Here is a 13,599-nt window from a genome sequence, read left to right as displayed (position 1 = left end):
AGATAAGGTCTCTACTGAAAAGGCTTGTTGAAAGAAGGTCTCCAGTAGGTGCTGAAAAGATAACAGAGATAGTGTGAGTCTAATATTAAAAGGGAGGGAATTCCACAGGGTAGGTGCTGCTACACTAAAGGTCTGTTTCCTATGTTATATGGAACGGACCTCCTGATGCAATCGTATCTGCAGGATGCCCTCACCTGCAGAGTGCAGTGATGTACTGGGTATATAAAGGGTAAGAAGGTCTTTCATGTATCCTGGTCCTAGACCAAAATTGGAACCTTCAATGTGCCTGGTAGCTAATAAGTAGCCAGTGCAATTCTTTCAGCAGCAGGGTGACAGGTTGGTGATAGCCTGCCCCAGTGAGCAGTCGTGCTGCCACATTTTGCACCTGCTGTAGCTTCCAGACCAGATCTTGGAAAAGTTACTTTTTTGAACTACAACTCCCATCAGCCCAATCCAGTGGCCATACTGGCTGGGGCTGATGGGAGTTGTAGTTCAAAAAAGTAACTTTTCCAAGCTCTGTTCCGGACCAACCTCAAGGGCAGCCCCACAACGAGCATAATCCAGCCTGGAGGTTCCCAGTGCATGGAGAATAGTGGTCAGGCTATGCCAGTCCAGAAACAGTTGCAGCAATCTTACCAGCCAAAGCTAGCAAAAGGCACTCCTAGCCACTGAGGTCACCTGGGCTCCAGCAACAAAAATGGATCCAGGAGCACCCCCAGACTACAGGGCTTCTCTTTCAGATGGAGTTCTACCCCATCCAAAGCAGGCAACTGACCAATTATCCAAACTCGGGAACCATCAACCCACAGAGTCTCCGTCTTGCTAGGATTCAGACTCAGTTTACTGGCCCTGATCCAGCCCATCACCGAGTCCAGGCAACAGTCCATGGCCTCTCCCAATTCAGATGTTACAGAGAAATTGAGCTGGGTATCAACAGCATACTGCTGACACCTTGCCCAAAGCTCCTGATGACAGCTCCCAAGGGCTTTATGTAGATATTAAACAGCATGGGGGACAAAATGGTACCCTGCGGCACCTCATAACACAACTGCCAGGGGGCCAAAAGACAATCACTTGATGCTGTTCTCTGAATATGACCCTGGAGATAGGATTGGAACCACTGTAAAACAGTGCCTCCGATACCCATCTCACCAAGTCAGCTCAGAAGGATATCATGGTCATGTAGTGAATCCTCGCCGTCAAGGCTCTAGGATCACTCTTCAGACCCAATACCCACCCTTAGGGCAATGAATCTGGAATCCAAATTTAACACCAATTTCACCCTTGCCAAGGCTGTGTCCTCCAGCACCAACCTTACAAGGTAGAAAGGTAGGCTGCCACCACCCCTTGTACTGGTATCGCTCAGAGTCAAGGGTCCCCTGAGCCCAGACACTAGGTAAACCAAGGTCAAAAAAGACAAGAGCCAAACTTACACTCCTTGTCAGAAAACCTCTGGTAAAACCCACAAGTAAATTTAAGCTTTTAACTTCTTTCTCCCTCTTGGTTGTTACGTGACTGAGATGGTCAAGGTGCTGGATTCAGAACCACCCCTCCTCTCAATGAACACACCAGGTTAAATAGAAGTAGCTTTATTAAAATAGATAAGTACACATTCAATATATAGCAGCAATAATTCTTTAAGACCTTTCACCCAAACAGGGGTTTTAGGTACATACAAGAGAGTTCATACACACAACAGGAAAATAACAACACTGTCTATCCTAGTACTTACACACGAGGTAGATGGTTGCAATAACTCTGCTCCTAAGAGAGAGTAGATGTTACACGCCAAGCAATGGAACCCTGCAGAAGTTACCTCCCATAGGCAACACTCAGAAGGTACTCCTTAGAGCCTTCCTGAGGGAACAAAGTCATGGGCTCCCAGGTCCTATACTTAAGGGAAAGGAACCAACGGTCCAGGAATAGGTATCCAATCAGGAGATTTCTGATGTAATCCCCTTCTAGATGTTTCCCACTTTTTCGCGCCTTACAGGTCCCCCTCCCAACCGGTGTTTCAAACTTCACAGGCCAAGGATGGCCTTGACTGCCAGGCACTGGTTAATCAGCATAGATAGCCAGGTGTTGCTGTTTAGGCTTCCCAACCGTCCTCAGCTGGAAACTAAAACGTAACATTTTTATCTTGGCAGAGTCCTGATTTTCTAAGGGTTGGGCCTCCCAGAATTCTTTGCTTGAACCAAGATGTTACATTATGAATCTTAATAACTCATGAACATATACAGGTTCATGATAGTCAATGGTATCAAAATCCACTGAGAGATCAAGTAAGAATAAGAGGGTTGCTCTCCCCCTGTCCTTCTCCCGATAAAGGTCATCCATCAGGGCGACCAAGGGCAATGCCACTATTAGATCATCTCTATGCCGCCCAGCGGAGCTTTTTAGGACAGTACGTGGGCTTTTACATTCTGGCCCTCAGGATGTCATAGAGTCATCCGAAGCCCGCTGCAACGAGTTTGCGGGGCACTTCCAAAATAAAATCGCATGCATCCGTAGGGACCTCGACTCTAATGTTAGGACAGTTGGATCCATTGAGGTACCTAGATCACGGTCTTGTCTGCATTTATTGGATGAGTTTCAGTTGGTGCAGCTTGAGGAAGTTGACAAGATGCTTGGAATGGTGCGTGCAACCACATCGGTACTAGACCCTTGCCCCTCCTGGCTAGTTAAAGCCAGCCGGGCTGGAACTGCCGGCTGGGCCAAGGAAGTGATCAATGCCTCCTTACGTGAGGGAGTTGTCCCTCGCTGTCTTAAGGAGGCTGTAGTGAGACCTCTTTTGAAGAGGTCGTCCTTGGACCCAGATAATTTGAACAACTATCGACCGGTAGCGAATGTTCCATTTTTGGGCAAGGTCTTGGAACGGGTGGTTGCCAGCCAGCTCCAGGCGCTCTTGGATGAAACCGATTATCTAGATCCGTTTCATTCCGGTTTTAGGCCCGGTTTTGGCACCGAAACAGCCTTGGTTGCCCTGTATGATGACCTCTGTCGGGAGAGGGACAGGGGGAGTGTAACTCTGTTGATTCTCCTTGATCTCTCAGTGGCTTTTGATACCATTGGCCATGGTATCCTTCTGGAGAGACTCGTGGAGTTGGGAGTTGGGGGCACTGCTTGGCAGTGGCTTCGCTCCTACTTGTCGGATCGTCTCCAGAAGGTAGTGCTTGGGGAGCATTGCTCGATACCCTGGACTCTCCATTGTGGAGTTCCACAGGGATCGGTTCTGTCCCCCATGTTTTTCAACATCTACATGCAGCCTCTGGGTGCGGTCATCCGGAGTTTTGGAGTGCGTTGCCATCAGTACGCTGATGACACGCAGCTCTGTTACTCCTTCTCATCTTCTTCAGGTGAGGCTGTTGATGTGCTGAACCGTTGTCTAACCGCGATAATGGACTGGATGGGAGCTAATAAACTGAAACTCAATCCAGATAAGACCGAGACGCTGTTGGTGAGGGCCTTTTCCGCACAGATGGAGGATGTTCATCCTGTTCTGGATGGGGTTACACTCCCCCTGAAGGAACAGGTTCGTAGTTTGCGGGTTCTTTTCGATCCTTCCTTGTCACTCGAGGCTCAGGTAGCCTCAGTGGCTCGGAATGCGTTCTACCATCTTCGTTTGGTAGCCCAACTACGCCCCTATCTTGGCGGTGACGACCTCGCCTCAATTGTTCATGCTCTAGTGACCTCTAGATTGGACTACTGTAATGCACTCTACGTGGGGCTGCCCTTGAAGACAGTTCGGAAGCTGCAGCTAGTGCAAAACGCAGCAGCCAGATTATTGACAAGGACCAGTCGGTCCTCACATATTACACCTGTTCTGGCCCGTTTGCACTGGTTGCCAATTTGTTTCCGGGCCAGATTCAAGGTGCTGGTATTGACCTACAAAGCCCTACACGGTGTGGGCCCGCAATACCTGATGGAACGCCTCTCCCGCTATGAACCTACTCGTACACTTCGTTCGCAATCTAAGGCCCTCTTCCGAGTACCAAGTCATCGAGAAGCTCGGAGGATAATGACAAGATCTAGGGCCTTCTCTGTGGTGGCCCCCGAATTGTGGAACAGTCTCCCCGAGGAGGTACGCCTGGCGCCTACGTTGATATCCTTTTGGCGCCAGGCTAAAACCTTCCTATTCTCCCAGGCATTTTAAATGCATTTTAAATGCATTTTAAATATATTTCATATTTTTTATGTATTTTAATGTGGTAATTGCTCTTGTTGTTTTAATATTGTTTAGTGTATCTGTATTTTATATTGAGTGATTTTGCTGATTTATTGTATTATTGTATTATTATATGTTGTACACTGCCAAGGGAGCCATTGGTTATGGGTGGTCTATAAATGAAACTAAATAAATAAATAATGCAATCCCATAACCAGGCCTGAACCCAGACTGGGATGGGTCAAGATAATCTGTTTCATCCAAGAGTATTTGTAATTGCTGCTCCACAACCCGCTTAATCATCTTCTCTAAGAAGGGGTATTTGCAACCAGGCGGTAGTTGTCACAAATCATTGGGTCGAGGGTGGGCTTTTCCAGGAGCAGTCTAATCATCACCTCTTTCAGTTGGTGACCTTTACTGCATACTATGGTAGTAAATTCCAGAGTTTAACTGTACACTGTGTGAAGAAGGAGCTTTATTGGATTACCCTGGACTATAGTATCAGCATGTGTGTGTGTTATGTGGCTTCACGTCCATTATGACTTATGGTGACCCTATGAATCAGCAACCTCCAATAGCATCTGTTGTAAACCACCCTGTTCAGATCTTGTAAGTTCAGGTCTGTGGCTTCCTTTAGGGAATCAATCCATCTCTTGTTTGGTCTTCCTCTTTTTCTATTCCTGACAGCTGGTATAGCACAGTGGGGAGGAGAGCCTGGCTAGGAGTCCAGAGTCTGTGAGTTCAAATCCCCACTCGTGTCTCCTGGGTGTCAAGGGCCAGCTGAAGATCACCCCTACAGTGAGTGGCTCAGGGGTTACGTGCCCTGCCACCTGTACAGCCGTGGGCAAGCTGCATAGTCGCAAGGAGCCCAGTTGCCCTCCAGCCAGCAGTTGCAGACAAGGAAGAGGCTGGCTTGTGCAGCTGTGGCAAGCTGAGCAGGCCCTAGGCAGCTGGGGAGGACTAGCCTCAGAGGGAGGCAATGGTAAACCCCCTCTGAATACCGCTTACCATGAACACCCTGTTCATACGGTCACCATAAGTCGGGATCAACATGAAGGCAGTCCATTTCCATTTTCAAAGTTGACAACGAGGACATTGAACTTGTCGAAGATTATCAATACTTTGGCACAGTCATTAACCATAATGGAGACAATAGTCAAGAAATAAGAATGCAAGGACTGGGGAGGGCAGCTAGAAAAGGTCCTAAGAGGGAGGCAATGGTAAACCCCTAAGGCAGTCCATTTCATTTTTTCTGTTTTCCAGAGCATCGTCTTGGCATGTGTCGAGTAGGTCTAAGTAGACACATCTTCTCATGATGTATCCAAAGTATGATAGCCTCAGTTTCATCATTTCAGCTTCTAGTGATAGTTCTAGTTTAGTTTGATTTTACACCACATTTCAAATGAGTTGATTTTTCTCTTACCTGCTTTTTTTACTATCCAACTCTCACATCCATACATAGAGATCAGGAATACCATGGTCTGAATGATCCTGACTTTAATGTTCAGTGATACACATCTTTGCATTTGAGGACCTTTCCTAGTTCTCTCACAGCTGCCCTCCCCAGCCCTAGCCTTCTTCTGATTTCTTGACTATTGTCTCCATTTTGGTTGATGACTGTGCCAAGGTATTGATAATCCTTGACATGTTCAATGTCCTCATTGTCAACTTTAAAGTTACATAAATCTTCTGTTGTCATTACTTTAATCTTTTTGACGTTCAGCTGTAGTCCTGCTTTTGCGCTTTCCTCTTTAACTTTCATCAGAATTCTTTTCAAATCGACTTCCGGGAAGGGTGACTTAGCCTGTGCCTGCTTTTGAGACGGGCTCCTGCCTCAAAAGAAGCTTATTCAGATATATCAGTCAGTTTTTTTTTTTTTTTGACTGATTAAACTTCTCCCGGGTAGGGAGAAACGAAGAGATTAACCTCAAAGCCTATTTTTGTTGGGACGACCAGATCTCATTAATTTATGGGACGAGGTCCAGCCGACGAAGGTGGGACGGATTTTCAACAACAAGCTCTATCTGATAAAGCGAACGTTCATCTTATCTTCTAAGAGAGAACGCACTAACAGGCAAGCACCCTTCTTTCTATATTTTTCTTTTACTTGACTTAAATTGTTGCTGTTTTAAAGAGATTTGCCAGATTGATCGGTTTTTGACATCTCACTGGGGAGCCATAACTTCTCTCTGCTACTCACTAATTAATAGCTTATCTCTGTTTTTGTTGCAAAAAGCTGTCCTGGATTTGCATTCTAAAGATATACACAGAAGAGGGATTTCTATTCCAGATTTTTATTTTGAAGAATATTATATTGTCTGAGACTACTCTCTTTTTGGTCTATTTTATTTTGACGAATCTGTTTTCTGACGACCGCCATTAATTGTTTCGATCCTGGGAACTGCATTTTGTTTACTTAAGCATGGAGAGATAAGGCTGTCTGCTTTGTTTATACTGTGATGTCATCAAGTTTGGAGTATTAACCCAATTGTTGCTGAAATAAGAAGTGGTTTTCCTATATTTTTCTTTTAAAATGGCAATTAAGAAAGTGGCTGAGAATCTGGAAATAACTATGTTTCAGAAAATAATGGATGAGATTGAGATAACGAAACAAAACCTGCGACAGGGTTGTAAGGAGCTGAAAATTGAATTGAGTAAAATGACGCAGGAGATTAAAGATATAGGGGTCCCTGTGAGAGAGGTGATCCTGGAAGGGGTCCCTGTGAGAGAGGAGACCCCGGAGATTGGAACAAACGTGGAACAGGAAAAAGATTTGGAGTCTATGGACTTTAGGACCCTGGAGACTGGAACAGGGGTCCCTGTGAGAGAGGAGACCCTGGAGACTGGAACAGGGGTCCCTGTGAGAGAGGAGACCCCGGAGATTGGAACAAACGTGGAACAGGAAAAAGATTTGGAGTCTATGGACTTTAGAAATAAAATCTATTGTTTGGAACTCAATGTTATCTCTGAAGAAATTAATGAAGATTCTAGAGATAAAGTTATCAATGGCATGGATAATCTTCTGGACTGGAATGATGTGATGGAGCCCATTATAGAGAAAATCTATGGAATTAACTGCAGCCATGTGACAATGGAAAAACTTTCAAGAGATGACCCAGTGTATTTTGAAAAAAAGAACAGAGATATGATTTTACAGCAGTATTTCAGCAACCTATTTAGAATGGATGGCAAGAAAATATTTGGGATAGAGGTAATTCCCATCAGACTCTTACTATATGACTATGGCTTTGACAGCAAGATTATTATGGAATACTGATAATGGAAGATTGGATACTGAAATTACTGGACTTAACAAGACTACTGAAGATGGAAGATGGAAAATGGAACTAATAGGGATAATAGAACAATGGCTACTGAAATTACTGAACCTAACAGATTCTGATGTGATGGATTAATTGAAATGTTTATTTTGACTATGGTTATGACAATAAGATTATCATAATTAGTAATGAGATGGATTAATCGATATGCTTATCTGGAAAAAAAAATTGATAGATATATTTCTTAAAGAATTGAAACCTCTCTTTGACTTTTTGTGGAAAGAATAAAGTAATGTTTATGAGATTTGATGATTAAGTAAGATAACTACTGGAGGAAAGTGATTTTATAATATGACTTAAGAGACAGGATTGTTATATATTATAGACTTATAACTGATTTGATCTTTGACAAATGGGAAGTCAATATTTTACTCTTTATTTTTTATTTTTGTTTTTTTTTGTTTTTTGTTTTTTTTTGTTTAACTATTTTTGATTTTGTTCTTTGTCTTTGAATGTTTTATGATTTCGTCTTGTATGTTTTATGAAAATCTGAATAAAAATTATTGAAAAAAAAAAAAAAAAGAATTCTTTTCAAATCATTACTGGTTTCTGCTAGTAGTATGGTATCATCTCCATATCTTACATTATTGATGTTTCTCCCTCCAATATTCCACCTCCATCTTCATCCAATCCCACTTTCCGTATGATATGTTCTGCATATAGATTAAATAAATAGGGTGATAAAATACACCACTGTCTCACACCAATCAGTTTCTCCATAGTCTGTCCTTGCAGTAGCCTCTTGTCCAGAGTATAGGTTGTGCATCAGGACAATCAGATGCTGTGGCACCCCCATTTCTTTTAAAGCATTTCATAGTTGTGATCTACACAACTACATTGTGATCTACACAATCATTGGCCTTGCTATAATCTATAAAGCACAGGGTGATTTTCTACTGAAATTTCTTAGTCCGTTCCGTTATCCAGCGTATGTGTACGATGTGATCTCTAGTACCTCTTCCCTTTCTAAATCCAGCTTGAATATATGGCATTTCTTGTTATGGTAAGATCCTTTGCTGTAGAATCTTGACCATTACTTTACTTGCATGGGATATTGGCAATAGTTTGATAATTACTGCATTCCCTAGGATCTTCTTTCTTTGGAATTGGGATATATATTGAACGCTTCCAGTCTATGGGCCATTTTTTCTTTTCCATATTTGTTGACAAAGTTTTGTCAGAATTTGGACAGATTCAATCTCAGTAACCTGTAGCACCTCTATTGGTATGCCATCTATTCCTTGTGATTTGCTTCTTCCTAGTATTTTAAGAGCAGCTTCCACTTGGCATTCTAAGAATTCTGGTTCTTCATCATACAGTTCCTCCATGAATGAATCTGTCGTCCTTGCATCTCTCTTATAAAGTTCTTCAATGTATTGCTTCCATCTTTTATTTTATCTCGGACAGTCAATGTGTTCCCCTGTTGATTATTCAACAGCTCTACTCTTGGTTTAAATTTTCCTTTAATTTCTCTAATCGTTTGGAATAAAGCTCTTGTTCTACCTTGATTATTATCCTCTTCTATTTCTATACAATAGTTGTTGTAATAGTTCTCCTCGTCCCTACGTACTAGTCGCTGTATTGTGGCATTTAGTGTTTTGACCGTGTTTCTGAGTTTGGTTCGTCATCCATTGAGGTCTTTCTCTCTTTTTAACAAGAGGTATTGTCTTTTTACATTTTTCCCTGATAATGTCTCTGACTTCAATCCGTAGTTCTTCTGGTTCTCTGTCCACTAAGTTAACAGCCACAAATCTGTTCCTTATTTGCTCTTTATATTCTTCTGGGATGTTATTTAAATTGTATTTTGACATTATGATTGTTTTTTTCTTCTTCTTTAGCTTTACTCTGATTTTCGATACGACCAGTTCATGATCTGTACCGCAGTCTGCTCCTGGTCCTGTTTTCGCAGAATGTATGGAGCTTCTCCATCTTCTGCTACCCATTATATAATCAATTTGATTCCTATATTGACCATTTGGCGATGTCCACATGTACAGTCATCATTTCGGTTGCTCAAAAAATATCTTTGCAAGAAATATATTACTGGCTTCGCAGAATTCAATAAGTCTTTCACCTGCTTCATTTCTGTCTCCTAAGTCCCATTTTCCCACAATTCCTAATTCTTCTCTGTTCCCTACTTTTGCATTCCAGTCCCCCATGATTATCAGCACATCTTGTTTTGGCGTGTGATCAATTTCTTCCTGTACTTCTGCGTAAAATCTCTCTAATTCCTCTTCTGCATTTGCTGTCATAGGCTTCCCGTTGAGTTCCGTTGAGTCTCATTGATATCACTTTCTCTGACCTTGTGTTATAGGTACTAATTGTTTTGCTACATTACTTGTTACTCTTAAAGCAACCCCGTTTCTTCTTAATTTCTCATTTCCTGCATAAAATATTTTGTAGTTGCCTGAATGAAAATGTCCATTCCCGTCCATTTTAATTTACTCACACCAAGTATTATAATGTTGATACATTCCATCTCTTGTTTGACAATATCTAACTTTCCCTGGTTCATGCTTCTCACATTCCATGTTGATATTGTGGACATCGTACGATTCTGGACTCTCCTTTTGTATCTGTGCACTTCAACCTCTGGGCTTCCTTTCGGCTTTGACCCAGTTGTGTCATTAGTCACAGAACTGCTGGTACGTGTCCGTTGTTCTCCAGTAGTTCGGTGGGTGCCATCTGACCCTGGGAGTTCCATCTTCCAGCACCATCTAGTGTTGCATAGTCTATTCATATTGTATAGTCTATTCATAAGGTTTTCATGGTAAGAGGTATTCAGAGGTGGTTTACCATTGCCCTCCTCTGAGTCTGGACACATCTTCGTCTGGCTTCTCAGCTTTGTCCGTTCCGCCTTGAGTGACCCTGCTAGGAGTGTAGCCCCTTGGTCTTGACTCCTGACGGCATTGCACTCAGCTTCTTCAACACACTCAAACCGCCTCACCACATTAAGGTGTGCGGGAGAAAAACTTGCTTCTGTCCAATTTCCCCACACCATGCATAATAATATACATCTCTATCATGTCCTTCCTTAGTCATCTTATTCTAAACTACAAAGCTGCAGATGTTATAACCTTTCCTCATAAGAGAGCTGCACTAACCTCTTGATCATTTTAGTTGCTTATTTTTAAACCATTTTACAGGTCTCCAATGTCCTTTTTCAGGTGAGACAGCTAGAACTCTATTAACTATTGTAAGGGTGGAAGTCATGATGGTCCTGCTTCAGAAAGACTGGGTTCTTCTATAGGCTTGGTAATTCTGTCTTTAATACTGTTTTCCACTAGTTTTCCTGGAAGAGGTATTAAACTAACTGCCTCTAACTTCCAGTATACCCTTTGGATGCCCCTGTTTTGACTTCTGTATTACATTGGCCGCTACCCAATTGCTGAGATATGATAGCCAACCTCATGGTCAAGTTAAATATCTTTGTTAGAAGATCAACAATTTCACTTCTGAGTTCTTTATCAACTCTTGCATAGATGCCATGACAACCCAGTGATTTGTGAAGGAAAAATCTCCACTTGCCACATGTCCAGAGTGAAGGATAGGTAATTTCCACACCTTTCCTGGGAGCGTTTATGAGGAAAGTATTTGTTTTCTTATTTCAGGATCCAGGGACGTTTGAAGAGGTGGACTTGCAATTCACGGAAGAGGAAAGTGTCCTGCTCGCTCCAGGACAGACGACTCTTCACAAGGAGATCACGGTCGAGTTTGATGCAATGATACGTTCTTTGTGTAAGGATCCCAATTAGATCAGCAGAAGGGTTTTGATGGGCTTACCTTGGATGTAAGAACATAAGAAGAGTCCTGCTGGATCAGACCAAAGGTCCATGATTCTGTTCTTATAGTGGCCAACCAGATGCCTAAGGGAAACTCACCGGCAGGACATTTAAGACGCTCACAAGCAAGACACTCAGCACCTAAAGAAAACAAGAATGTCTTCTGACTGCAGTAAAATCTTGCAAAAAGCCCCAAATACACGTTGGAGAAGACATATGAGAAAGAAACCATGTAAATGCTTAGAGTGTGGAAAGACCTTCACTCAGCTTTGCCTCCTTACTTCTCATCAAAGAATTCACACAGGGGACAAACCTTATATATGCATGGAGTGTGGAAAGAGCTTCACTGTCAGTAGCAACCTTATTTCGCATCACAGAACTCATATAGGGGCCAAACCTTATAAATGCATGGAGTGTGGAAAGAGATTCAATCACGGTAGCCAACTTTCTACACATCGAAGAACTCATACAGGGGAGAAACCTTATAAATGCATGGAGTGTGGAAAGAGCTTCAGTGAAAGTGGCACCCTTACTAAACATCAAAGGACTCATACAGGGGACAAACCTTATGAATGCGGGGAGTGTGGAAAGAGCTTCAGCGACATTAGCAGCCTTACTACACATCAAAGAATTCATACAGGGGACAAACCTTTTAAATGCGTGGAGTGTGGAAAAAGCTTCAGAACCAGTAGCCAACTTTCTACACATCGAAGGACTCATACAGGGGACAAACCTTATGAATGCATGGAGTGTGGAAAGAGCTTCAGTGTAAGTGGCACCCTTTCTGCACATCAAAGAACTCATACAGGGGAGAAACCTTATAAATGTATGGGGTGTGGAAAGAGCTTCAGTCAAAGTGGAACCCTTACTAAACATCAAAAGAATCATACAGGGGACAAACCTTTTCAGTGCATTGAGTGTGGAAAGAGCTTCAGCGACCTTAGTGCCCTTACTACACATCAAAGAATTCATACAGGGGAGAAACCTTATAAATGCATGGAGTGTGGAAAAAGCTTCAGGGACAGTAGCCAACTTTCTACACATCGAAGAACTCATACAGGGGAGAAACCTTATAAATGCATGGAGTGTGGAAAGAGCTTCAGTGAAAGTGGCACGCTTACTAAACATCAAAGGACTCATACAGGGGACAAACCTTATAAATGTTTGGAGTGTGGAAAGAGCTTCAGTGAGAGTGGCGCTCTTACTTCACATCAAAGAACTCACACAGGTGACAAACCTTATAAATGCTTGGAGTGTGGAAAGAGCTTCAGTGTAAGTGGCACCCTTTCTGCACATCAAAGAACTCATACAGGGGAGAAACCTTATAAATGTATGGAGTGTGGAAAGAGCTTCAGACATAGTGGCACCCTTACTAAACATCAAAGTACTCATACAGGGGACAAACCTTATAAATGCTTGGAGTGTGGAAAGAGCTTCAGTCACAGTAGCAACCTTATTTCGCATCACAGAACTCATATAGGGGCCAAATCTTATAAATGCTTGGAGTGTGGAAAGAGCTTCAATCACAGTTGCCAACTTTCCACACATCGAAGAACTCATACAGGGGAGAAACCTTATAAATGCATGGAGTGTGGAAAGAGCTTCAGTGAAAGTGGCACCCTTACTAAACATCAAAGGACTCATACAGGGGACAAACCTTATAAATGCTTGGACTGTGGAAAGAGCTTCACTGAGAGCAGCCAACTTTCTACACATCGAAGAACTCATACAGGGGAGAAACCTTATACATGTATGGGGTGTGGAAAGAGCTTCAGTCAAAGTGGCACCCTTACTAAACATCAAAGGAATCATACAGGGGACAAACCTTATAAATGCTTGGACTGTGGAAAGAGCTTCACTGCCAGTAGCAACCTTATTTCGCATCGCAGAACTCATAAAGGGACCAAATGTTATAAATGCTTGGAGTGTGGAAAGAGCTTCAACCACAGTAGCTCCCTTACTGTGCATCAGAGAACTCACACAGGGGAGAAACCTTTATAAATGCTTGGAGTGTGTATAGAGGTTCAAGCAAAGTGGCCAGCTTACTTCACATCAAAGAACTCACACCATGGCCAAACCTTATATATGCTTGGAGTGTGGAAAAAGCTTCAGAGACAGTAGTCAACTTTCTACACGTCAAATATAACTGGACAGCTATCTGCGGGAGATGCTCTAGCGGTGGATTTCCTGCTGTGAGCAGGGGGTTGGACTCGATGGCCTACAAGGCCCCTTCCAACTCTATGATTCTATGATTCTATGAACTCATAGAGGGGACAAACCTTATTAATGCATGGTGTGTGGAAAGAGCTTC

General features: G+C 42.7%; 1 protein-coding gene across 1 annotated transcript in view; it reads left to right on the top strand.

Annotated features, from left to right (window-relative positions):
- LOC133378888 (zinc finger protein 208-like) overlaps nt 1-13,599 on the top strand; it is a 55,807-nt gene that overhangs the window by 7,333 nt on the left and 34,875 nt on the right. Inside the window, exon 3 of the mRNA XM_061613502.1 lies at nt 11,118-13,277. Coding sequence (XP_061469486.1) covers nt 11,445-13,277 — 1,833 coding nt within the window. The 5' untranslated portion in view covers nt 11,118-11,444. The remainder of the gene's footprint in view (nt 1-11,117; nt 13,278-13,599) is intronic.

Source organism: Rhineura floridana, chromosome 3 (genome assembly GCF_030035675.1).
Source record: "Rhineura floridana isolate rRhiFlo1 chromosome 3, rRhiFlo1.hap2, whole genome shotgun sequence".
Taxonomy (NCBI): Eukaryota; Metazoa; Chordata; class Lepidosauria; order Squamata; family Rhineuridae; genus Rhineura; species Rhineura floridana.
This window is presented reverse-complemented; position numbering and strand designations above follow the sequence as displayed.